The sequence below is a fragment of the Canis lupus genome, chromosome 29, assembly GCF_011100685.1.
Source record: "Canis lupus familiaris isolate Mischka breed German Shepherd chromosome 29, alternate assembly UU_Cfam_GSD_1.0, whole genome shotgun sequence".
Classification (NCBI taxonomy): domain Eukaryota; kingdom Metazoa; phylum Chordata; class Mammalia; order Carnivora; family Canidae; genus Canis; species Canis lupus.
Window position 1 is genome coordinate 12,373,571 of NC_049250.1, and position 27,368 is coordinate 12,400,938.

General features: G+C 38.1%; 1 protein-coding gene across 1 annotated transcript in view; it reads right to left on the reverse strand.

Moving 5' to 3' along the window:
* The window catches only part of ASPH (aspartate beta-hydroxylase), a 182,423-nt gene that overhangs the window by 66,338 nt on the left and 88,717 nt on the right, over nucleotides 1-27,368 (reverse strand). Inside the window, 2 exon segments of the mRNA NM_001375359.1 lie at nucleotides 624-710; nucleotides 7,341-7,426. Coding sequence (NP_001362288.1) covers nucleotides 624-710; nucleotides 7,341-7,426 — 173 coding nt within the window.

A 27,368-nucleotide genomic window follows, 5' to 3' on the forward strand; every position in this document is an offset into this window, starting at 1 on the left:
AAGTCTTTCCTAAGCACACATACAGTCTCTAGTTGCAAGACTGAGGTTCTTAAAGCTTGGAGGAGCCCACAGTGAAAACTAGGTGGAATGGGCCGTGATGGTGATGGAAGATCAGGGACAAAAAAGTTCTTCTTTCTTTTCTTTTCAAACCCAGAGAGAAGCCAGATGGAGGGAGGGCAGGAAAATGTTAACTAAATTCACCAGTACACAATAGTAATAGTTAATTGTCTTACCTAAAATGGTATTTCTTTAAACATTTTTTAAAAATTTTATTTATTTGACAGAGAGAGAGAGAGAGAGAGAGAGAGCGCACACACACAAGCAGGGAGAACAGCAGAGAGAGAGAGAGAGAGAGAGAGAGAGAGAGGGAGAAGCAGGCTCCCTGAGTTGGGACTCAATCCCAGGACCCTGGGATCATGACCTGAGCTGAAGGCAGACGCTTAACTGACTGAGTCACCCTAAAAGGGTATTTATTGCTTGAGTTTACACATATGCACAAGAAATTAGTTCTGTATATAAATTAGAAGGGCAAAGAGAAATGCAAATAGTGGGCAGTGAAAATCCAATTACACAGAATACAAGGACATCGATAATATTTTCTACATAGGAGGGTTTTTGAATACCTGTGCCTTTCCGTATCTTGCCCGCGGACTCTGTGGGTATTTGCGAACTAGTTCTTGGAATGCACTCAATGCTTCCTCAATTTTTCCCTGTTAGGAAGAGGTAGTTACATAAATGTAATAAGTTCAGATGCATAATGTTATTCAACATGGTTTTTTAATATTCACCAAGTAGCATTGTTAAAATTTTCTGGACTCCATTCTGAGTCAAGAGACAGTTTTATCTAATATTTAAAAAAAACTAATGAGTTCAGAAAATACAAAAGTAAAATTGAAGATAAATATGTTTTTTTAAAAAATAGAAACCTGGCAAATGATGGACTTTTTGTCTTTGTTGTAGAAATTGCATTTTCCCTCTATATGCACAGTTCTTAAATGCATTATCTTTTCATTTTCTTTTTAATTGAAGTACAGTTGACACACAATGTTACATTAGTTTCAGGTATACAACACAGTGATTATATAACTCAATATATTGTGCTGTGCTTATCACAGTGTAGCTGCCATCCATCACCATACAATACTATTACAGTAATACTACCCTAAAGAATATTGACTATATTCTTGAATAAAACATTTAGGTTTTTATGTTGGGGGAAAATACTGCTGGCAGCTGGAATGTCTTGGGGTCTGCAATGAGAAGTATGAATTATATGTTGGGGTAATTCAACAGATTATTGAATTCTACGAGTATTCTCATAGAATGACAAGGCCCCCTGGCCATGGTAGCTGTCACCCACTGAACTCCAGAATTGATTTCGCTTGTCTGGTTGCCTCAGGAAACTCATGACTCTGTGTCATGTGACTCCTTCCAAAGAAGATGGTCCAAACACCTCTGATAGGTCCCAGACTACCACAACATGAAAAGAAACAGAGTATGATATGAAACAGGTAAACTTGGTGAGGGTCTTGGGTATGAGGAACCCCTCTCCCCATGACACTCCATCCATGGCCATTCCACGGGGGTGAAACAAACATCTCCTGGTTTCTAATGGATGGCCACAGGTTAAGGATATTAGGACCCATGGGATTGAGACAGATTTTCTGAGATGAACTTTCGTGACACTTCAGCTCCCTATAAATTGGTAGATCCATTCATTCCTCCTATAAATGGAAGCTTACTATTGGTTTATATGTTTTGACGTTCCCTGAGTGAGTTTTCACACAACAAAGTTTACCTCACAAATATGGCTATGCAAAGCAAACCATACAGGACTCCCCAATTGTTATTTACACCTATCTCTGAAAGACTTCACTAAATTGTGAAAGGTCGGGCAACATCCATATGAAAATTACTTAAAATCATTTTTTAAGGCAGATATCATCGAAGGAGATTTTCTTTTCCTCTCATCACATGCCCATAAGTGGTGCTGAGGGATTGGTGGAAAACATATGCATAGTGTAGTGGCCACGAGTGCCAGCTCCAGAGCCAGACCAAACCGGGCAGAGTCTGGTTTCCACCACTTGAAAGGTGTATGACTTCTGGCAAGTTATGACTTTGCTTCAAATGCCTCATCTGTAAAATGGGGATGAGGGTCCTCAACTGCCTTGTGGAGTTGCTGTTACAGTTATATCTGGTAACACAAATAAACCAGACACTGTACCAAGCATGTGGTATATGGAGAATGTGTGTGCAGCACAAGATAGTGGGGCCTGTCCCAGAAGAGCCTTTATCTGATAGGGAGGCAGGTTAATGCAGACAATGAGGACTTGGTTGTAGAGATAAATCAGGCCAGAACACATACTCTCTATTACATTTATTGTCAGAAATTATTGCATCGCTATTTAAAGTACCCTGTCTTCTCACGATATTAATTTCTTCAATTTTTTTAAGCAAATATTTTTAGCTTCATGGTGAAACTGAGAGAAAGTATAGATTTTTCATATACCCACCACATCCCCAACACACACTACCTCCACCATGATTACCATACTGCACCACACTGGTACATTTGTTACAATCAATGAACCTACACTGACTGACATGTCAAAATTAGCCAACATCCATAATTTACCTTAGGGTTCACTCTTGCTGTCCTATATTCTATGGGTTTGGACAAATGTATACTGACTGTATCCACCATTATAGTATCATGCGTATGAGTTTCACTGCCCTAAAAATCCTGTTTTTTACCTATTCATCCCTCCCTTCATCCATGTTTAAGGGATGAAGAATTCAATGTTAAATATCTTTTTCTTTGTGACTTTCTTCTAATTGCCCTGTATTAGAAGAAAAAGAAGGGAATTATTGATTCCAAGCAAGATAAAAATGTAGGCAGGTGAATTCTTAGGTTCAAAGTCTGTGGCTTGAGTCTCTGCCCTCTGGGTCCTTGGCTCTGGCTACTGAGTTCTTGTCTCCAACTCCGTCCTTGGACTCCTCTTTCCTTTCTATTGAAAGGGTGATTGATTAGTTTTATCAGCCTGTTTCCTGCTTGTAGAATTTTGGGAATCTGCCAGCTTTCTTTCCGTTTGCCCTGTGTCTCTCTCAGGTGGCAGTGCTTCTCCTGGTATGATATTTTCAACAGCCTTGTGGGTCTCTTGGGTCTGTCACTGGGATTCACACCATTCAAAGAGTCATCTCCACACCCCCTTCCAGGATCATCCCATCTCCGTTCCTGGCTTCTGCTAGATGGTGGGGTAGATCCAAGAGTCACACATCTGCTCTCTTCCGGAAAAGGATGTCCAGCACGCCCTTGGCCTTCTCTCCAGAGTAAAATTTCTTAACAATGAACTTGCTAATTGTAGCATCTTCTGTAATCTGGATAGACTAAGAAATTTCCCCAAATTATCATGTTCTGGCTCTTTTTTTCTTTAACAGTTCCTTTTCTAATTATCACTTTCCTCTCATATTTTACTATAAGCAGCAAAAAAGAAACCAGGCCACATCCCCAACACATGGCTTAGAACTCTCCTCAGCTAAATATCCATGTTCACTGCTTACAAGTTTTGCTTGGCACAGGCCCATAAGATACAATTCAGTTAAGCCTCCTGCCACTTGGTACCCAGGACTGCCTTTCTTCCAGTTACAATGACCTGTTCCTCATTTCCTTCTGGGCTTTTGCCAGAAGTGCCCATCCACATTCTGCTTGTAATGATATGTATATTCTCGAAGAGTATTGATAAAGATTTCTCTATGGTGCTCCTCAGCTCTCTCTAGGAGCAGCTTTCACATCCCTATTTCTACCAACAGTCTGCTTAAGACAGTCCAGGCTTTCGCTCTCATACATCTCAAAATTCTTTCAGCCTCTACTTGTTACCAAAGCCACTTCTATATTTTTAAGTATTTGCTATAGTAGCACCCCACTACCCAGCACCAATATCTGGACTAGTTTTCTATGGCTGCTGTAACAAATTACCAGAAATTTGGTGGCTCAAACAAAAGAAATTTATTCCTTAGCGCTCTGGAGAACAGAAGTCCAAAATTAGATTCACTGGGCTGAAGTCGAGATGTTGGCAGAGCCATGCTTCCTCCAGAGGCTCTAGGGGAGAGTCTGTTCCTTGCCTCCTGACAGCAATTTCCTCACTGTGGATGCATTACTCCAATCTCTACTTCTGTCTGTACATTGGCTTCTCCCCTCTGTGTGCCTTCTCCTATTTTGTCTCCCATTTCTCTCTGCCTCTCTCTTATAAAGAAACACACGATTCCATTTAGGGCCCAACTGAATAACCCAGAATAATCTCCCCGTTTCAAGATCTGCAACTTACATATCTGCAAAGACCCTTTCTTTAAATATAGCAACGCTTAACACGTTCCAGGGATTAGGACATGGATATTTTTTGGGGGGGACCATTTTTAGCTTACCACATGCCTCATGTAACTTAAACTGCAAATGTTGGGGTTATTTTTGTGAAAATCATGCAAAATGCACCATTACCATTTAAAACCTAGGAATAACAATATCCATAACAAATCTGCTAAAGTATTTTATTCCTTTTGGATACTCCCTTAGTTGGCCATCAAGGTTATAAAAATAATGGAGTATTTTGGCTTGACCAAGATGTCCCTCCAATCCTCTTAAGAAGGAGGTTGTGTGGTCTCGCTCAGGGACTGTCAGCCCTGCTCTCACCTCAGCAGGCTGGCAAAGTAAACATGTTTGCTTTTGGTCTGAAAGAATGTCCCCTCTCTAGAATCTTACTAGCTCCTAACATTATTATGCAATTCTTATTGCAAAACTTAAAGGCAGGGTACGGTGCTCCTGAAGAATTGCCTAAAGATCACCTCTTTCAACACAGCTTACATTTTATCCTAGGACCAAGGCAGTTCATTGGAGAGACATGTACTTGGGCCTCCCTGTTTTGGCATGAGGTCAAGGGCTGTGCTGAAGGACATTAAGGCACGCCCCCACGGATGTATTGCAGAATCCACTGGTGCAATGTTAGGGAGGAAGCTGTGCCGTCCATCAGCGTACCCTTTATGAAGATCCACCGCAGAATGTTTCTCTCTGGACTTGGAGAGCAGCTTCTCTGATGAGCACTATTAATCTTAGAATGTGTTGCTACTCCCTTTGTGTTGTGTCTACCCTGTACTCCATTCATCCCAAGCTCCATTCAGAGCCTGTGATGCAAACTTCCATGCGTTGGCCTTACTCTGGCTTTATTATATTTTCGCTTCTCCCTCTCTTTTTCACTTAAAATAGAGTAATAATAAATGACTCTAGCACATAAATGAATGTTTCAGGGTATCATTTCAAATCCTTTCTTCTAGGGTAAGGAAAAGTTTTAAGCTATACATACTACTTTTGAAAATTACGTGATTGAAATAGGAGCTGATCTATGCATTTTTGATGGAAAAATAAAATGACCTCATATTTTCATGTCACAGGGTGCTTAAAGCTAGACATGAACTGAAACTGGACCTCCTCTGTCTGGGGCATACCTCAGCTTAGGCCTCAGCTCTTCCAGGGTGGCCAGTGGCATCATCTGAAAATACCAGCCATAAAAAATAACCTTAAAAAAACTTAATTTTGCTGATAATTCATCCAAAAATATGGCTCCCTGCTACTTCAGAATCAAGAATTATAGCTACTGGGATCCCTGGGTGGCGCAGCGGTTTGGCGCCTGCCTTTGGCCCAGGGCGCGATCCTGGAGACCCGGGATCGAGTCCCACGTCGGGCTCCCGGTGCATGGAGCCTGCTTCTCCCTCTGCCTGTGTCTCTGCCCCCCTCTCTCTCTCTATCATAAATAATAAATAAAAATAAAAAAAAAAGAATTATAGCTACTTCTTCCTCCTTTATTTACCCTGTTAGATATTTGGGGTGCTCCTTGAGGAATGCATCATAATTTCTCCAGATAAGCAAGAACCAGAGAATACCTCATGGAGTGTTCCAGCACTTTTATCCCCCGTTGACTTATCTTGCCCTGGGCAACTGAGCTCTTCTTTACCACTCCTTAAAATTACATAAAAATCCTTCTCTAAAGCTGTTCATTTGTCCTTTATCCCAAAAGCCACCTGTGAAATAGGCATCCTACATTTTCACACATGGCATTTAGAAGCAAGAAAATGGAGAATGCCAAATAAGGTGAGAAAAAAAGAAAATTCCTACTTCAGTTCCATTATGAAAGGCAAATTTCCCACAAATAGTAGATGGCTTCATTTTGTAAAGTTAAACAAGATAGACACAGAAATCACTGCAGTGATTACATTTAGACACAGTGAACAACAACTTTGCTGCAGTAGTCTTTGGGGTTATTATATTTTTATTGGCTGCTGAAGAGGGTAAGCCAACCTTGGCCTGGGAACCGTGGCTAACTCTAGTTACAGAAGTCTCCATGCTTCCTGGTAAATATGTGGGAAGCATATTCTTGTCCCATCCACTCCTAATTTGTATGTTTCTGTTGTTGCTTATTTACTTACAATCCCCCTATCCCTTCTTTGCAGCCAAGGTCTACTTGATAAAATAAAGCACATTACAGGAAAACTAGTGATCATTATGTCAAGTCTAATTCAAGTACAGAGTAGAGAAAGAGAAATTTCCATGACAAACAAGTGGATGATTAAGTGAAGGTGTTATTAAATGATTATAAATGTTTGACCTGATAATTAGATGACAAATATGACTAAGATAAGAACTTCAATCTAGTGTCAAGTTATTTTTTTAACTGCAGTATCTAAAAACAAACACAAGCAATATTTCAAAATAACTGATAACACAAACCATATAATAGTCACCCAGAAAACTGTAGGTGCATGAAATTAACACCAAGGGAGAAGAATGTTAAACCCAATGTCACTTCGCCTAACAGGAACTACCCTAAGAGTAATGGACTAACTTATTTTTCCTTTTTGTATTGAGGTGCTATACAATTAAAAACATTCACCTGTATGGCATTTGACATAGCTGATACTTTAGAAAAAAATCTCATCTGATCTTTACAAAAACCAAGTGGGAAGATTACTTACTATTCTCATTTTTTAAAAATGAAACTGAGGCTCAGAAAAGCCAAGTGTTTTATCCAAACACACACAACTACCAAGTGGTGGTGGTAGACTGGCCCCAAGTCAGCTGGCCTATTAGTTCTACTTCTATTTGGCCACACAGCTGCTATTCTTCTCTTTCGCTTGATTCATTTCATGTGGAATGCTGATGAGCTTGGGGAAAAATCCACACTATTCAAGGGCTGTTTCTCTTATTATTTTTTAACAGTTCAAGAGTAATGCCTGAATTTATTGAACAACTAACCCATTGCACATTTCTGCGCCAAACAAAAACATCAACATACCCTTTTACGAAGTTTTTCTGCAGCATCAAGTTCAGCTTTAATAGTCTTATCAAATTTATTTAATAGTTTAGGCTTCTTTTTCTTAACTGAAAGAAAAAAGAGGTTTTTATTTTGTATTTTTTTGTCTAAGAATAGTGAGGTACAAGTAATGAGAAACCTACCACTGCAGGAACAAGCACACTCCTGGCTCATCTCTTCCCACCCCCATCCTTGTAGGACAGTCAATAACTGCCAAGGGAGATAACACAGTCCTTACATATATGCTCCAGGGTGTTCCTGGGAGCCCGGGTGGGTGGTGGGTGGGTACCCTGAAACTCACAGGGATACTGGCCTAGTTTCTGGAAGGAAAAATGGTAGGTGTGATTTATGAACTCTTATGATCAACTTCTTGGCTAAGTCCAAAAGACTGCTTAAAATAGCTTTTGGATACTTCTACAGTTTCTGATCAGATAAAGATAAAAATGGGAAGGTACTCTCCAGGGAGTCGACTAAAACAAAATTTCATAGTCTAGCACTCAAGGTCCTCCTATGTGCATCATGGATTTACCACTCCAGCTATATTCCATACTTCAGCCAAATAGGACCATCCTGTGTTCCCCAAATAAGCTCTATGCCATTTCTGCTGCTACTTTCTCGAAGTTAAATGGCTTATTCCTTATCTTTGTCAATTGAAAAATGCTCATCCTTCAACAGGGAGCTCAAAACCCTTCTGCCTCCCTCACTGCATTCCCTGTCTGGATTGAAGTCCAGAGCCCTCTGCATATCTCTTTTTTCATGGTCCTTCTCTCACATGACCTGTAGTACAATCATTTGTACACTTAGTCTTTTTCTAAACCATAGGCTCCTACAGAGAGTGGCACCATGTCTTGGCTGCAAACTGATTTGGTTCATGCTCACTTAGCATAAAGTCACATCCAGCACCGGGGGTGGGGGGGGGTGGGGGGGTGGGCTGCTAGGGTACACCTGGCATTGCCGGTGGGGTGGATGGATGCCACGTCCTTCCTGGAAGCCTGGAGCAAACCGTCCTGTCTGAGGGCTCAGGAGAGTGAAAAGAGAGGGACACAGAAGGGTTCCAAATAGAGAAGAGAACTGGTGGTGGGACAGGAGGAGAAGTGGGTGAGAGAGAGCGAATGAGAACAATCAGAAGAGAACTTCCTCGATGTGCTGACACTGAACCTATACATCTAATTGCTTCTGTTCTCCCCTGTCACAGAGGAGGAGGAGCTCTCCTTCCTAAAGTCCCTCCCCTCCACACTCACCTGTCCTCTGCCTCCTCCATCTCCTGGGTGTCTCCTCACTTCCTGGCTCTATTCTGAGCATCTATTGTCATTTAATAATGCTGAGGTCTTTGCCTTCCTAAAGCAAGACAAACCTCAGCCTGCCCTCCTCTACCTGCCATCCTCTCTTACCCTCCCCTCACTCCTGGCTGCCTCTCAACTCAAGGTGCTCTGGCTTCCTCACCCAGCACAGTGCACAAGCAAGTCTCTGGAAGAAAGGGTTTAGAGTTAGATGGCAGGGGTCTGAGTCCCGGCTCTGGGACTTCTAAGCTTTGTGACCTAAGCCAAACTGCTACTAAGCTTTTCTGACTTCTACTTCCCTTATCTGTAAAAATGGGGCTAGTGTTTTTGAGAATTAATATTGCACACGAGTAAGTAGCACAGTGCTTGGCATATTTTAAGTGCTCCATAACTGACAGCTAATGATGTCTATGTCCTCTGCAGGCCCATTTGTTCCTTTTTCTCTTTATCCTACCTGACTGCTCTGTAGCATCTGGCATAGTTGACTCCTCCCTCCTTCCTGGAATGATTGCTCTTCTTGACCTCTGTGCTGCCCACTTTCCTAGTTTTCTTCCTTATTCTCTGGCCTCTCCATTTCCCCCTTGGTTCCTCTGTGGCTCCTGCTCTCCATTGATCCCTGGGATGTTGTGCTCTCTGGGTCAGTCCTCAGCCCTGTACAGGGCTTTCTTTAACAGTTTGATTTCCAAATGAGCTACATATTAACAGGTCAATTTTCTTTTGCATTACAAAAATCATAAATCCATGTGCTTATGATTTATGACACAGATGCCTTAAGCTCAGTAGATAAGAAATCAAATGCACTATTGCTCACTACTCTATTCTTTCTCAAATTTGCCCTCTTTCAGAGGATGGCATCATATCCATCTGGTTGTCTAAATCACAAAACTGGTTAGAGATGGCAAACAAAATAGGGCAAAGAGGGAACATGTGGACTTGTCCAAACAAACACTGCATGGAATTACTACTATTTTATTTTATTTTTTAATTTTTTTTAGAATTCACTCTGTACATGTCTCCATGCTGGGTGCTTTACATATAACTCCTTTTATTCTCTCAACCTCCCAGACACAGTGAATTTCACTTCACAGGCATGTCACTGAGGTTCCAAAAGGGTCAATCCCTTGGAACCTCCCCTCTCTCACCCACATAGGAGGAAAGGGACACACATTTCCCACTCAAATGGTTTGTTTCTGAAGAGAGGGGCATTTCCCAAAAACTCTTAGCCTCTTGCCTCTCCCCACAGGGAGGTGCTGTGTTCATTGGGTTGGGGGATATAACAAGCTTGTGTGGCTCAGTCCTGCCCTATCTCTTCCTCTTAAGAACACATGTAGAACGCTGAGCTGACCACAATCTTACAGGGAGGCCCCCACAATGGGAAGCTAGACCTGACCCAAGCTGCCTGGAGTGGACAGGTATATCTAATCCTGGGATTTATTATTATTATTATTATTATTATTATTATTATTAGGTTTTATTTATTTATTCATGAGAGACAAAAAGAGAGAGACAGAGATATAGGCAGAGGGAGAAGCAGGCTCCCTCTGGGGAGCCTGATGCAGGACTCAATCCTAGGACCCTGGGATCATGCCCTGAGCCCAAGGCAGATGCTCAACCACTGAGCCACCCACATGCCCCACTGGAGTTCATTATTAATAAACTCATTATTCCTGCTTATCTAGACCCCATCTTTCAATTCAGTTGTCATCAGCAAGAAAGGTGACACTCTGATCACCTTTCCTTTATTTCACTCCTTGCACATTTTAAAAAATTGTTATACTCTTTTGTTTATTCCACCTTTCTTTTCTCCCCTCCCTGAACCCTCAGGATCCCTGTTGTTAAAAATATAAATAGCTGAAGCAGAGACTGACAAAATAGTGAATAATGGGCATTTTCAGCTGCATGTCATTATACATTAGCATATATGCTGACGATATGGAAAGCAAATTGATGTTTGACTAAGATGTGAATGCATGGTGGTGAGTTACTGGCTTGTCATCTCAGTACTGACTTATATCTCTCAATTGCTCTTTCTGGTTTTTCAGAAGTGTCTGTCGGCAGAATGCCAGCAGGACCAAGAAAGCCTGGCATGCACCTGACTACTGGGTGTCATTGCTAGGGATCGCTGGTTTTCCATATCTGTCTCTCGTTTTACAAAGTTCACATGAGATTTAACTATAAGAAGAAAAACTATTGGCAGTTCAGGACATTCAACATAGTCAGCAGTGATATAATATGCTTGTTAAACAGTCATACACTCTAAATATCTTGATGTCAAGATATTTCACTATCATCACAAAAAAACCAGACAAAATATTAAAAATCTTATATATTTCTTCTCATATATCTTTTTTAGTAGTTCCTATTTCTTTTCTCTGTGAAATTCAAGTTTTGTCCTATCATGACTATTTTTATTTTTAAATGTATAAAAAGCCTAAGACAATTTTCCCAATTCTAAAAAACACAGAGCTCTTCCTTCTTGTTATAGGGAGGCACATGGCCAAGTCACAGAAACAACGGTAAGTTCTCATGGTTAACGACGAAACCAGGCTTCCTGGTGGTCTGGGCCCCAATTTTTTCATCTACAAATGAGTGATGTGGGCTGGCTGTGTTAAAACCTCTTTGAACTTGGAAATCCTGTGATTTTAATTTTCAGTTGATTGAGATCACATTAATCATCTTTCAAAGTAGACCTAGAAAGTACTGGAATGAATTGTTAATTTTGTTAAGCATGGATTTTTTTTTTTTTAAGAAATAGTTTAGATGGAAGTTATTCATGCTATATTAAACTTTGTATAAAAATAATCACTGCCATTGCAAGTATCTTATTTTTTTTCCAAAACCACAAAGGAAAAAAGTACATTTCAGCTGCGTTTCAAATTCTCAGTTCCCTTGCCATGCCATGGTTGAAACATTAAGAGGAAATAAGAAGAAGAGGGACAATAAAGAATAATTAACAGTATAAGCTCTAGTAATACATAGATTATATTTAAAAAATGCTGATTCCCTTTCATTTCCACTTGGGCCACAAATGAAGATGTTTTTATGTTATGGTGTATGGGTCGAATTTGATCACCAACAAAAACAGACAGAGGATCTCTGTATCACTCTATGTTCTTTTTCTTTCTTTCTTATTTTTTTTAAGATTTTATTTATTTATTCATGAGAGACACAGAGACATAGGCAGAAACACAGGCAGAGGAAGAAGCAGGCATCCCAGAGGGGAGCCTGATGTGGAACTCGATCTCAGGACCTCAGGATCACGAACTGAGCCAAAGGCAGATGCTCATCCACTGAGCCACCCAGGTGCCCTGTATTACTCTATGTTCTAAACCCACTGTATTAAAGAGAGTGATGAGGATGGCAATGTCTGCCACATGTAGACAGAAAAACAACAATTTCCTAACTAGTCTCCCTGCTTCCAATCTGTCCCCATGCTCTACACTGTCCATGTCTCCCACTCTTTATATATACCCATAGATCCCTGAACATACAACATAATAATGAAATTACTGAGAAAGCCATGCTAGCAATCCTGATCCTAGTTACCCACCCAAGAGAAATGAAAACATATATCAAATACAAAGACTTGTATGTGTGTATTCACTGTAGCACTGTTCACAGCAGCCAAAAAGTAGAAAAAAACAAATGTCCATCAGCTGATGAATAGGCAATCTGTGACATAGTAATACAATGGACCACTACTCCACACTAGTCTATAATATGTGTAAGGTACCTCAAATGCATTACGTTAAGTAAAAGAGGCCAAATTCAAGAGATTACTGACTGGATGATTCCCTTTATAGAGCATTGTGGAAAAAGGAAAACTGCAAGGAAAGAAAACAGGTAAATGGTTCCAGAGGCTGGGAGTGGGGAAAGGGGCTCACTACAAAGGGTAAAAGAAAATTTGGGGGTTATAGAGTTCTATATCTTAATATAGATGGGTAAACTGTATATAGATGTCTATGTGTATGTCAAAACTCATCCCTGCACTGTTGGAATTTGTACGGTTTGGACTTAGCACATATAAATATGCCTCAATATTGCCTTAACAAAAACATTATAAGGAAGGGACAAGTCACATGATTCTCAATGAGAACTCTTACACATACAACCAGTATGAAAATCATTTGGGCACAAAAATAAAAAAAATTTTTTAAAGTAGTCTTCATGCCCAGCGTGGACCCCAACATGGGGCTCGAACTCATGACCGAGATCAAGATCTGAGCTGAGACCAAGAATCAAACATTCAACTGACTGAGCCACCCAGGAGCCCTGAAAATTTCATACGTTTAAAATTAAAATTAGGGCAGCCCGGGTGGCTCGGCGGTTTAGCGCCTGCCTTCAGCCCAGGGTGTGATCCTGGAGACCTGGGATCGAGTCCCACGTCGGGCTCCCTGCATGGAGCCTGCTTCTCCCTCTGCCTGTGTCTCTGCCTCTCTCTCTCTCTGTGTCTCTATGAATGAATAAATAAAATCTTAAAAAAAAATTAAAATTAAAATTAAATCTGACTTTGAGCCTCCCCCTTACCATGAACCTATGGGGAGGTAATTCAAACTCAACCATGCTTAAGAGGCTTCTCCTGCACAAAAACAAGGGGAAAAAAAATGCTCTTCCAGACCCAATAAGGCCCTTGATGACATCTATATATTCTTTTTTTTTTTTTATATATATATTCTTATTTAATATCGCAGCTAGCTTTTTTCTGAAAGAAGCTCTCTTCCTTGAAAATTCTTTTCCCCCTGCAAACATTCTACTCTTTTGCATAAAAATTATCTAAAAAAATTTTTGACTACTCTTGAACTACACCAAAATGTTGCTGTTCTTCAGTGTTTGTATGCAATGGAGAGAGCCCAAGGCCTTTAGATTAAGACCAACCTTCTTCACTGACTGGTTCATTCCTTCAACTATTTGCTAAAATGCCACTGTGTTCCAAGGACCATGCTGTGCTGGGATTTTGAAAGACCTTCCTCAAGGAGGCTAGTCTTATTGAGAAGAAAGATGTGAAAGGATAATTAACCTTCAGAGGAATGAGTTTAAGGATGGACAAGGAGTGGTGCCAATCTATTTGGGAGGAAGAAGGAAAGCTTCTCAGGGAAACTTAGAACTGAGGCATACACAGGTAGTGGTAGCATTATTCTAGGCAGAGGAGAGTATCTATTTGGTAATTCAGTCACAACTGGGGACTTGTACTTTCATCATTAATTATTTTTCTTGTAAGTAAAAAGCCAAACATCTCCTTCTGCTTGGACGCTAGTGTTTGGTACCATCTATGTGAATGCTCTTATTATGGGAGTCTATTCCAAAGTTCTGGAAAGCTCAAGGAGGAGATATTGTTCAAGGACTCTGGGTACTGGGTTGCTCTCTCCCCACATCTGAGGATGCGGCCTCAGTGATGCTGAGCCTGTTTCAAGAGCCAGCAGAGGCCTGAAGTACATGTTTAAGGAGTATAAGTTTTGCTGAGAGAGGATGTACACCCCAACTATAAAAGGGCAACAGCATAGCAAGAATTGGGCTTCTGTCAACATGCAAGACACAAAGTATACAACTGCAGCTCCCTACCCTAACCCAGATGAGGGATTCAAGATGCCAACAGATGCCACACTGAGGGTCATGGCATCGGCTCCTGTCCTGGGATACCATTTTGCTTTTGATGCAATTTTGTGTGTAAATTAAGGACCTTAAACTAACTGTACCCTGAGACAGGAATGGAATGGAATGGAATGGAATGGAATGGAATGGAATGGAAAGGAATGGAGAGAATGGAATTTCTCCCATTAAGTCAAAACCCCCCAAATGCTTTATTTATTCAAAGGAGATAATGTCCATCTTGATCTATGTCACAGTTGTGCTTTCTGTAACCAGGTTTACGGCCTTTCACAAACTGGCCTCTAATTTCTGTTTTCCTCTCTTGTTCAGTACCTATAAAACACTTTCTGGGATCCCTGGGTGGCGCAGCGGTTTGGTGACTGCCTTTGGCCCAGGGCGCAATCCTGGAGACCCAGGATCGAATCCCACGTCGGGCTCCCGGTGCATGGAGCCTGCTTCTCCCTCTGCCTGTGTCTCTGCCTCTCTCTCTCTCTCTCTCTCTTCTGTGACTATCATAAATAAATAAAATTAAAAAAAAAATTTAAAAACAAAAAACAAAAAACACTTTCTGTTGCCTTTACATAGCCTCTCAAATACGGTGTGAACTTTGACACCTCTGTGAATCTTCTCCTGGTGTTTTCTTTGGAAAATACTTCAATTTGTACCAAAGAATACTTTGTACAAAGTATTCAAGACAAAGTTCAAGACCTAGTTTAAATGCCATTTCCTCTAGTTAGTCATCTAAGGCTTCATCATGAAAAAACAAAACAAAACAAAACAAAAAAAAACCCTTCTCTTCTTCACTCCATTAGCATTTTGTTTCTAGAGATAGTAAACTTTTCTGGCTGTGTTTAAGTTGGTTGTATATTTAGCTGGCACAAGCTCACCCTCTCTCCCTCCTACCAACCCTCCCCAAGCATTGCTGGGTTGTTAGTTTGTGGGAGAAGGGAACTGTGTCTTCCTTGTAACTTATTCCCAGCATTGAGCACATGGCCTGTCCTACAGAGAAAGCCCTCAACAAATGTTTCTGAACATATGTAAGCATGAATGAATCAAGACATTCTGGAAGGGAATGGGACAATGTCAAATTTAACTTAGGCATATCAGCTATTCAAAATAGATCAGCAAATTATAAGCCACCAGGAAGAGAATGAACTGAGAGTAGCTTGCTTTATAAAAAGAAGGTCTAATCCAAAAAGTGTCCATGGACAACAGTGGAGGGGGCAGCAGAAAAAGATGAGAAAAAGAAACAACGTTGGTGTAAGCCAATCCTCACTCAAAATATTATAGAAAACACTCATACTTAATTCCTATGTCTTATTCCATTTTAATTTTTCAGTATATTCACCAATTTAGAACAAAAATGGCAGGATGCCATTTGTATTCTGCTCCAAGGTGGTCCCTTTAACACAAGATTATATAGAGTTAAAAGCCATCAAAACCAGCAGATACAGGAAAAGCTCTTTATCTCCCCAACAGCTGCCTAAAAGAACTTAGATAGAGGACCCACTGTGGGAAGAGAGCTATCACCAAACATTCATTTATCAAACATTCGCTCTTTTTCATTTTCCCAAGAATTGCATTCCTTCCCTTGGAAGTCTCAGATCCTACCCCTTTCTCTTTTGTTCAAAATGAACCCCTGGTTGTCTGGAATTTCCATCTCTGTATGGATTTCTCACTGGCACAAAATTAAACTTGTCTTTCTCCTGTTAATCTGCCTCAACATCAAATGTGAGTCGCAATCCGGCTAGAAGGACTTTGAAGAGCAGAGGAAATTCTTCTTCCCTGACACAACTACCCAGTAAGTTAAGCTAATTTAGTAGAACATAAACCCACAAAGCATCTTGCATTTATGTTCTGAGTCACTGCTTAATGCCTTATCAAATTGTTTGCTGATAATAATAGTTGACATTTACTGAGCACTTACTCTGCTAGACATGTGTGACTCACCTAGGCTGTGCAAACTGTAAGCAGGAGGAGCCAAGATGGAGCTTGGCGTGATCTTGACTGCAATGTCTATGTTTTTGCCATTTTGCTCTATATATCTCTAGGACCTAGCCCCAAAGTTAAGAAACTAGGGTGTTTCTAAGAGTTTTGAGAGTGATTGTAGGGTATGATTAAGTAACAGGAAGAATTCCTGTTTCCTTCAAGGTCCTTCTAGTTGGACTAAGAATGAAATTGATATGAGACAGATCATCAAATTTAACTTCGTACAGGGAATCTACACAGATACGGAAATTCCAAAGACACGCAAAAAGAGGTATGCCATACTGAACTAAGGAGAAGGAGCCTGAGACTTCACAGGAAGGAATGCAATTCACAGGGCAGTAAGAAGAGGAACAAATATATCTGGTCATTTGATGTTTGTCCTGCCAAACGAATGGGTCACTCAGACGATATTCACTTCTGGTAATAATTCTTAATCCAAGAAAGATCCCCACCTCCCCCACCCTCTAATTTACACTCTTTTATGTAGTTAAGAGAGGGGCAAAGGTGTGTCTTGAGCCCACAGGGTCTAGATTACCTTCAGGGTAAAATAATCTTCAGGTCTAAGTGGCCCATCTTGGGGCAGCTTGCTCTTGGCTGCTACATTGTGTAAAGGACTAAGCTGAATTTGGTACTGCTTGTCTCAGAGGATGAAGGCATTTAAATAACCACGGTAATTTTCCTCTTGTGTCTCAAAGATCTAGGGTTTACACATTATGCAGATGCCCTGACTTAGGACATCACAGTGTAGAGTCTAGAAGACAGCATGTGAGCCTCAATTCTGCCCTTAGGTGATTTGCTTAATTTTGCTTCCTTGAAATTGGTATAATATCTGACGCTCACCTACCAAACATAAAGGAACAGAGAACAGTAATATAAATGTTAATAATGACATCTATCTATAATACCTTATTTTTACGTATCTTAAAATTCTGTTGCTTAATGAAATGGGAGATGCGTACGACATATCTTTGTAGGGGCCAAAGGAAGGCCACCCCAAGATGGACCACTTTGGCATGAAGATTATTTCAGAGGTAAAAGCAATCAAAACCCAGCAGATTCAGGAAAAGGTCTTTACCACACTCTCAACTGCCTAAATTTACATTGGAAAGGAAAGCCTGCACCAGGAAGAGAGCTATTAAGAGATGTTTTTTTATCTGAGAAGGTTATTTGCATAATAGGGCAGCCTTTGTTTCCTAAATATTTCCTCTCACCTTCCAGTTAATGGTCTACCTCCCCCTTTTATCCTTAGACCCTTATCTTGGGTGGGTCTTAGTTCCTTAGCTCAGGATGTTCTATAAGCCTCATGTTAACTGACTGTCAGTGAAGTTTCATATCTGTGGATACCCTACATGTACAACACCATATGTGATTTTCTCCTGTTAATCTGTATCATGTCAATTTCATTTTTAGTCCTGCTGGAAGAACCTTGGAGAGAGGAAAATTTGCTCATCTCCAACACCTTATTAGCAAATGGTTTGAAGAATTATTTTGTTTATTATTTTTAAGATATCAGATTTGCTCTACAGTCAACCATTTCCCTGACAGAGATTTTGGGCAACTAGTAACTCTGCCACACTGTATCTGTATCTGGTTTGTTATTTTCTGAATCAACAAAGGACTAAGGACCTATAGGGCCAATACTTCCCTTGCCACCCACACTCTGTTAGGTGTCTCAAAGTAGAATGACATAAAATATGAAAGCATAAAAAACCCTTTTTGTTATAGGTATCCAAAGCAGGGGTATGAAAACAAATAATCTAAACAGCAAAATAATTTTAAGGGAAGGAAGAATAAGACCAAAATAAGACATTGAGGAAAAATGTGCCCACTATCTGAAACAGCCTGAAGCTAAAATAATCACATAATGCTTTATTGCAATATTATTCATGTTAATTAACAATTAACCTAAGACAGACTCCATTACATATTTTAATCTTCCTGTGTTAGAATTGGAAGTTAATTTTGCTTTTCTTTTTAAAATCAATGCTAGATTTCAACATAAGAAAAAAAAAGTCTCTAAATTTGTCTGGTATTGAGGTAAATCTATAAATAAAGGCAAATGTTTAAAAAAAAAGGAAACAAGAGCAAAACATTCAAGACTTGAAGAATTCAGGACTAAGATTTTTAAAGGAATTCTTTCTGCCAGGTATAGGGAAAACAAGCCCGTATGTTCACATTTACGCATGTTTCTTCAAGGCATAGGCAGGGGAGGAGGATGGGAGCACTCAGTTCTTTCTCTTTTATTTAAAAGTGTGAATTGTTTCAAGTATTTTAGAGGAGAAATTTTGCCACTCCAAGATATGCCTCTTTGGCATATTGAGTATTTTAGGCTGGTTATTTTTAAGAGATTGCAGACACAAAAGAAACTCTGAGTATTGAGCAGAAGTTACCCTTTTGTAAGAGACATTTACAAGGGAGATATCCTTTTTTTTTTTTTTTTTTTTTTTTAAAGAGAGAGAGCCCTTAACTGGGCTGGCGGGGAAAGGGAGAGAGAGAATCCTAAGCAGGCTCCATGCTTAGCATGGAACAAGAGAGATATCTATTTTTAAGGATTTCTCTCTCTCTCTCTCTCTCTCTCTCTCTCTCTCTCTCTCTCTGTCTTTAAGTGTGCCTTTCCCTCTCAGGAAGGAGGGATCAATCTGCAGAAACTCTTATCAAAGGAGAAAGCCTGGACTTAAGTCTGCCTAACAACCTTACTACATTTGTTTACTGTGTTTCTCCTACTAAGCTCCCATCACTGGCTCTCCAGGCTCACTGCCTTTCACCTTTAGCTGAAGAGGATATTTAAGGTGATGGCTTCCACCATTATGAAGAGTTACTCAGTTTTCCTGGGTCTCTCCTGTGCATACAGAAGCTATACGTGTTGTTAAACTTTTGTTTTTCTCCTGGTTGTCCATCTTATGTCAGTTTGATTATTAGGCCAGACAAATAACCGGAAAGGGAAGAAGAAAAACTTTTCCACCCCTACAGTATTTTGTTGCTTTGCTTCACAGTGGGGTCTGCAAGAGATCTGCTATATCAAGAGAGAGAGTCCTGTTCTTTGTTATTGAAAAACCCAATCAACATGCAGCCCTGGAAGTGCTTCTGGCAGGAGTCTTTGTATTATCACTGTGAGAAAGGAAAATTAATGTATTTGATCCAAAATGAACCCCCCCTGAGCCTGCCTCCTCTAATACTATCTATCTTGTAGGTCTATAGCACTGGGAGAAGAGGTAAATCTGGGCAACTCCAGGCAGATTCTCTTACCTGCTGACCTTCACTGCATATGGGAGGGAAAAGGGGTGGTGCATCCTTCCTTTGCATCCTCCTACAGCTAAGGAATAATGGACTCTTCTTCTCCTTAGAAGTAAATATCAACTATATAGCAGCAGGAGTTCAATATTCAAGGCTTAAACCGAATAGTTAACATAAATATTTTTCAGCTGAGAGACACTAAGTAATACAACACAGTAAACATTATATAAAGGCCAGTTGTTTTCATCTGCCCCCTCTATTGAAATAATGTGGGATTCCACTGGGAGCATTCAGTAGAGCCAGCAAGTATTCCAGTTTATTAAATGTAGTCCGCTATCTCCCCATAGAGTTATTTTAATAAATTATACATCACTCCCTTTCTAGACTAATAATCCTTTAACAGATGTGACCCCATATGTTAAATTAGAAATTTCAGAGACGCTAAGCGATGTGTTTTCTATACATAAAAGAAACCCCTTCAGTGCCAAGGCAGTCCACACGCTTACCAACAGCTGCTTCAGACACTATGAATTTCATCTCCATGTGCACTGTTCCATGAGAGGATAGCCACCTTTCCCAAACTTTATTTTAGTTACAGTTCTAACAATCTTGCTCTTCTGATTGAGCCCTTAACTCACTTTAAGTAACACATTAGAAGGAGAGAGTAAGGGTTGCTTGAGTCAGAGGTACACTCAGTGGCAAAAAATTAAAGATGACAGGAAGTCAGAAAGACAGAAAAACCAACAGATATTATCCCATTTCAATACTGACCAGACAGTGTAGAGGTAAATGGTGCTATGTACTTCAACAGCCCCAAAATGCATCACTGCATTGTAAGTGATGTTTATTAAAATGGGAATCATAGTCTCCAATCACCAAGGAAAGTTAAATTATGCATAGCATATGATTTTAGAAGGTAGAGTTGCATAAAAAGTATTTTAGAAAGGTGTATCTACCAAATTTTAAATTTTTGTTTAAATGGTTTTTAAAGGTATTTAAGTCCTTTAAAAAATATGTTTCTATGGGGGCACCTGGGTGGCTTGGAGGAGTGTCTGACTCTTGATTTTGGCTCAGGTCGTTATCTCAGCATTGTGAGATAGAGCCTTGCATCAGGCTCTGCACTGAGCATGAAGCCAGCTTAAGAATCTCTCTTTTCTTCTCCCTCTTCCCCTCCCCCCTTGTTTGTGCTCTCTCTCTCTTTTTTTTTTTTTTTTTTGTGCTCTCTCTTTCTAAAAAAAACAAATAATTAAAAAATTAAAAAATATGTTCCTATGACATATTGATTTCCCAGTAATGTTAAATAAAGCAATAATTTCCAAGCCTGGCTGTACCACAGTACCACCAGGGGAACTTGAAACAAATAGACATTCCCAAGCACCAAGGGAGGGAGTGTGGCAAAGATGAGATAAGCAACTATATTTAAAAAAACAAACAAACAAACAAACAAAAAACATAGTTACAGGTAATTCTGCTCTGCAACATTGCAGATATATCTAAATGTTAGTACATATATATAAATGAATAATTTAGGTATTTGGAAGCTTAGTTTCTAATGCTAACTTATTTTTTTGATAAGCAGATGTCAACATATGTTTGTGTTTATCAGTATTAATATTGGCTGGTTATGATTAGTATATCTTTTAAGACCCAAGTTACATTTGGTTCATATTTCTTAGACAATATGTGAGATGTCACCAAACCCAAGTGGAAATCTCTAAATATTCAATCACTGTAATAAATACCAAGAGTGTTTTGATAATTTCTTCATATGTGAAGAAAATAAAAACCTGATATTATAGAATTTATTAATTTTGGTTTATAGGAGTGGTAGTCAACATAAGATGACCACAAATTTTCAAAAAGCGATCCAACTGTAAAGATCTGGATCTCCAGGGAAAGAGAAACAGCTGAGTTTTTTGAAGGATGGCAGATAGAGTGATAGATAAACTATTTCTCAATATTTTAACTAATTGAAAATCCATGTTTAATTGACTGAATTTTCATTTCAGACAAATGTGAATATGTATCAGTAACAGAGACATATACCTATAATTCAATATACTGAAAAAGCCACTGCCTTTCTGAAATAGATGTAGTAGAAATAACAATAAAGAAGGGGAACTTGGGATCCCTGGGTGGTGCAGCGGTTTGGTGCCTGTCTTTGGCCCAGGGCGTGATCCTGGAGACCTGGGATCGAATCCCATGTCAGGCTCCCAGTGCATGGAGCCTGCTTCTCCCTCTGCCTGTGTCTCTGCCTGCCTTTCTCTCTCTCTCTGTATGACTATCATAAAAAAAAAAAAAAAAAAAAAAGAAGGGGAGCTTATCCTTAAATATTAAGGTTGAGTGCATATATTAAAAACAAAATCAAATTTCTAAAAATTTTCATATCATATATGAAACAATGGTTTGTGGGTTAGTTTATACTGGACAATGAAAGGTAGTAATTCCTAAAAAAAAAAAAAGAAAGGTAGTAATTCCTGAGAGACAGGAATCAAATTTTTCAAAACCAGCGATAGAAAGAAAACTTTAAATGTAGATAGGGGAGAACAGACATGCAACATATAGGGAATGAAAAAGAAGGATGATAGCGACTTACTAGGAAAAAATGGAAGGGAAAAGAGAATGGGGAAAAAAAAGGAAAAGAGAATGGAGCAATGTTTTCTTTTACAGTTGACCCTTTAACAACATGGTTTGAGCTGTGTGGATCTACTTATATGTGAATTTTTTTAGAATATAGTGCCCTAAATGTATTTTATCTTATGTTTTTTTTTTAATGACATTTTATTTTGTTTAGCTTACTTTCTTGTAAGAATACAGTATATAATATATAATGTACAAAATACGTGTGTGTGTTTTTTTTTTAAGATTTTATTTATTTACTCATGAGAGACACAGAGAGAGAAGTAGAGATATAGACAGAGGGAGAAGCAGGCTCCTCACAGGGAGTCGGATATGGGACTCAATCCCCAGACAGAGATCATGCCCTGAGCCAAAGGCAGATGCTCAACTGCTGAGTCACCCAGGCATCCCTACAAAATATGTGTTAAATGACTGCTTATGTTATCAGTAAGGCTTCTGACCAGGCTATTAGTAATTAAGTTTTTGATGAGTCAAAAGTTATAATGGATTTTTGACTGTGCAGAGAGCTCAGTGCCCCCAACCCCTGCATTTTTTGAGGGTCAGCAGTAGTAACAGAAAAGAAAAAGTCAACTGAGGAATTCTATACCCAGCAAAACTATCTCTCAAAATAAGGGTGAAATAAAGTCTTTTTAGATATATAAAAAATTAAAGAATTCACCAACTGGCCTGCACTATAAGATATATTACATGACATCCTTCAAACAGAAGAAAATTGATAATAGATGGGCATATAGATGTATACAGAAAAAAGAAAAGACTGATAATGGTAAGTACACGGCTTACTATACATTTTCTTTCTTATTACTTAAATCTCTTTAAGATAATTGTTTTATCTATGTTTTAAGGGTATTATTTCTTTTTTTTCTTTTTTTCTTTTTTTTTGAGAGACAGAGAAAGAGTGTAAGCAAGGGAGGGGCAGAAGGAGAGCAAAAGAGAGGATCCTTAGCAGATTACATGCTCAGTGAAGAGGCAGATGCAGGACTCAATCTCACAACCCTGAGATCATGACCTGAACTGAAACCAAGAGTCAGGCCCTTAACCCACTGAGGTATCCAGGCACCCCAAAAGGTAATTGTTTTAAATAAATAAAATAGTTGTTTAGATAAACAATAACAATGTAGTTTAGACTTTAAAATAATAGTAATATGTACAAAAACAAGAGCACAAATTCAGAGGGGAGAGGTGGAAGTATATATTGTAAGGTTCTATACAGTATATGTGAAAAAGTATAATATCACTTGGAGGCAGACTCATAAGTTAAGGATGTATGGTATAAGCCCTAAAACAATCACTAAAGAAATAAGAGTTATACCTAAAAACACAACAGAATAGATAAAATCAAATCATAAAAATTATTCAATTACTCCAAAAGAAGGAAGAGAGAGAAAAAATTGGCACAAATAGATGTGACAGATAGAAAACATACAGCAAGAAACAGATTTAAGCCTAATCAAATCAATAAGCACATTAAATATAGATATCCCAATTAGAAGCCAAAGTACTTCAGCTTCAATGAAAAACCATGACCTAACTATATGCTGACTATAAAAAAATGCACTTCAAATACAAAAACACAAACAAGTGAAAAGCCAATGGAAGGAAAATGGCATGCCATTCTAATACCAAAATAAAACTAGAGTGCCTATATTAATGTTCAAGTAGATTTGTGTTCAAAGAATATAATCCATGGCAAAGAAGGTTATTCCATAACAATAAAAGAGTCAATTCATTAAAGGAATATAATAATCTAAATGTTTATTCAGCTAGTAACAGAGCTTCAGAATCCATGATTCCAAAACACACAGAACTGTAGAGTATAAGTAGAAAAATCCACAAATCTCTCCGAGATTTTCATACTGCTCATTCAATAACTGATAGAACAGGTAGAGAGAATGTCAGCAAGGATATAGATTTGAATAAGTGTATGAACCAATCTACCAAACTGATTTCTAGAGCACTCCCCTCCAACAAGAGAATACACATTTTTGAAAGTGCACACAGAACATTTTTCAAGCTTCCACCTTAAAGAAACTAGAAAAAGATGGGCAAATTAAACCTAAAGTACTAGAACTAAAAAAACAGTAAAGATCAGAGCAGATATCAGTAGCTTACAAAGTAGAAAAATAATAAAGTCAATAAAATTAAAGCTGATTTTAAGAGAAGATAAATAAACTGATAAAACCTTAGCCAGATTGATTTTTAAAAAAGAGAAGAAAAAATCATAAATAATGAATGTTAGGAATGAGTAATATCACTACAGATTCTACAATTATTAAAAACATAATTAGAGAATATTATGAACAATGTCATGCCAATTAATTCAACAAATTAGATGAAATACAGACAATTCTTGGAAGATAGAAGCTACTAAAGGTTACTTGAAGATAAATAAATATAACTTGAATATCCTGAATCAATCAAAGAAACTGAATTTGTAATTAAAAACATTCCCATAGAGAAAACTCTAGGTTTAGGCATCTTCACTGGTAAGTTCTACCAAACATTTGAGGAAGAAATAATACATAATACAAAAATTCTTGACAATGAGGAATTGCTACCCAATTCATTCTATGAGGTCAACATTATTATGAAACCCAAACCAGGTAAAGACATTACATGAAGAAAAAAAAAAAAAAAAAAAAAAAAAAAAAGATGCTCACGTGCATCATGAGCACAGATTTAAAAGCTTCTTAATAAAATTTCACGAATTAAACCCAACAACATATATAAAAGGTAATGCATCATAAGATTTATCTCAGAAATGTACATAGTTGGTTTTACATATGAAAATCAACCAGTGCAATCTATATTAATATAACAAAAACAAAAAAAGAACATACAATCATTTTATTAGACAGAAAAGCAGTCTTTAACTGAATCCAAAACCCATTCTTGATTAAAAAAAATAATAATAAAAAACTCTTGACAATGTAGAAATAGAAGGAAACTTTCTCAATCTAATAAACAGTATCTATGAAAAATCTACATCTGTTATCAACTTATTGATGAAAGAGTGATTTTTTCCCCCTAAGATCAGGAACAAGATAAAGATACCTACTCTCATAACTCTGTTATACATTCTACTGGAGATTCTAGGCACTGAATCAGGAAAGAAAAAGAAAAGAGAAAGCATATTGTTTAGAAGCAAATAAAATTGTCTTTATTTGGAGATGACATAAATATCTTTGTAGAAAATCTGATATAAACTACAGGAAAGCTACTAGAATGTCTAAGTCAGTTTAGCAAGGCTCCAGGATATAAGATCAATATAGAAAACGCAATTTTTCCCCCATAGACTAGTAACAAACAACAGAGCATTGAAGTTATAAAGTAACACCACTTTTAATCACATCCAAAAATATGATATATTTAGGGACAAATCTGACAAATTGTAGAAGACCTGAACATGAAAACTATAAAATAAAATAATGCCAAGAGAAAAGTTAAAAGATCTTAAGTGGAGAGACATCCCCTATTAATAGATTACCAAAGTGAACACAGTAAAGATATAAATTTTCCCCAAATTAATACATAAATTTTGTATGAGAGCAAAATCTCAGCAGCCTTTTTTATTTGGTGGAAATTGACAAACTTACTCTAAGATGTATATGGAAAAAGAAAGGACTTTCACTCTAGCCAAAACAACTGAGAAAAAGAACAATGTTTGAAGACCTTATTCCTCCAATATTTTTTTAAATATCTTGTGATTTCAAGCTTTATAAAGCTACAGCAATCCATACAGTGTGGCACTGACACAGAGACAAACAGATCACTGGGACTGAAGAGAGTCCAAAAATGGACCCATACATATATGGACATTTTCAACAAAACCACAAAGGAAATTCAGAGGAAATAAATAATATTTTCAGCAAATTCTGCCAACATAATTAAATGTTTGAAAATTTATTTTCAAAGTGAAAATATTTTTGAAAAGTGAACTGCCATTTATACCTTTACCATAAACAAAACTAAAAAATATAACATATAAAACATAATATAATGGTTCTAGGAAAAATGATAAGAGAAAATATTTGTGACCTTGGAATAGGCAAAGATCTCTTAAGGCATGACTCCAAGAACACCATCCAGAAAAGGGCAAATTCATAAACTGGACCTCATTAAAATTTAAAATTTAAAATTCAGCCTTTGACTGAATCCAAAACCCATTCCTGATAAAACAACAACAACAACAACAACAACAAAAACCTTCTTGACAATGTAGAAATAGAAGGAAAACTTTCTCAATTTGATAAACATTTGATAAATGAAAAATCTACATTTGTCATTAATTTATTGATAAATAGCTACTTTTAAGAAAATGAAAAGACAACCCAGAGGATGTCAGAAAATATATGTAATTTACATAAGTAAGTTATGTAAAATATAATAAATGTGATAAAAGTGCTATAAAAATAATACATAAATAACTCTCAAAACTCAAGGAATGACAAACAACCCAATAAAAAAAGTAGGAGCAAAAGATTTGAACAAATACTTCACCAAAGAATAGATAAGAATGAGAACGAAGATCATGAAAAGATGCTCCATGTCATTTGTCACTAACGAAATACAAATTAAGACCCAAATGACATACCAGTATACACCTTTTAGAATGGCTAAAATTAAAAAGATTGACTATACAAATTGTTGGTAAGGATGTGGAAGAACTCTTATACATTCCTGGTGAAATGTAAAATAACTGTAAATCCACTTGGAAAATAGTTTAAGAATTTCTTAAAAAGTTAAACATAGAGCTACCACAGAATCCAACTGTTCCAATTCGGTGTACTTATCCAAGGGAAATGAAAGCATGTATTCACAAAACGACTTGTACATCAATGTTCACAGCAGATTTATTTGTAATACCCCCAAAATGGAAACAATCTAAATGTCCATAAGCAGGTGAACAGATACACCAACTATTATACCAATAAAATGGATGTTGTTCATTGATAAAAAGAAATGAACCGTTACTACATAGTACAACATGGATGAGTGTCAATTTAATTGTTAAATGAAAGCAGCCAGACATAAAAAAGGGCATGTATTATATGACTCCACTTATATAAACTTCTAGAAAATGTAAACTGCATGGAGAGGAAGGGACCTAAGTGGATGAGGATGGAAGAACAGGGTAAGCTTACAGGAAGACGAGGGTAAGCTATAGAGGGGTACAGGGAAACTTTTGGTATCATTGGATGTGATCTTGAAGGTTTCATGGCCATATTTATGTGGAGACTTATCAAATTGTTGGTCTTACAAGAAGTTTATCTACGTTAAC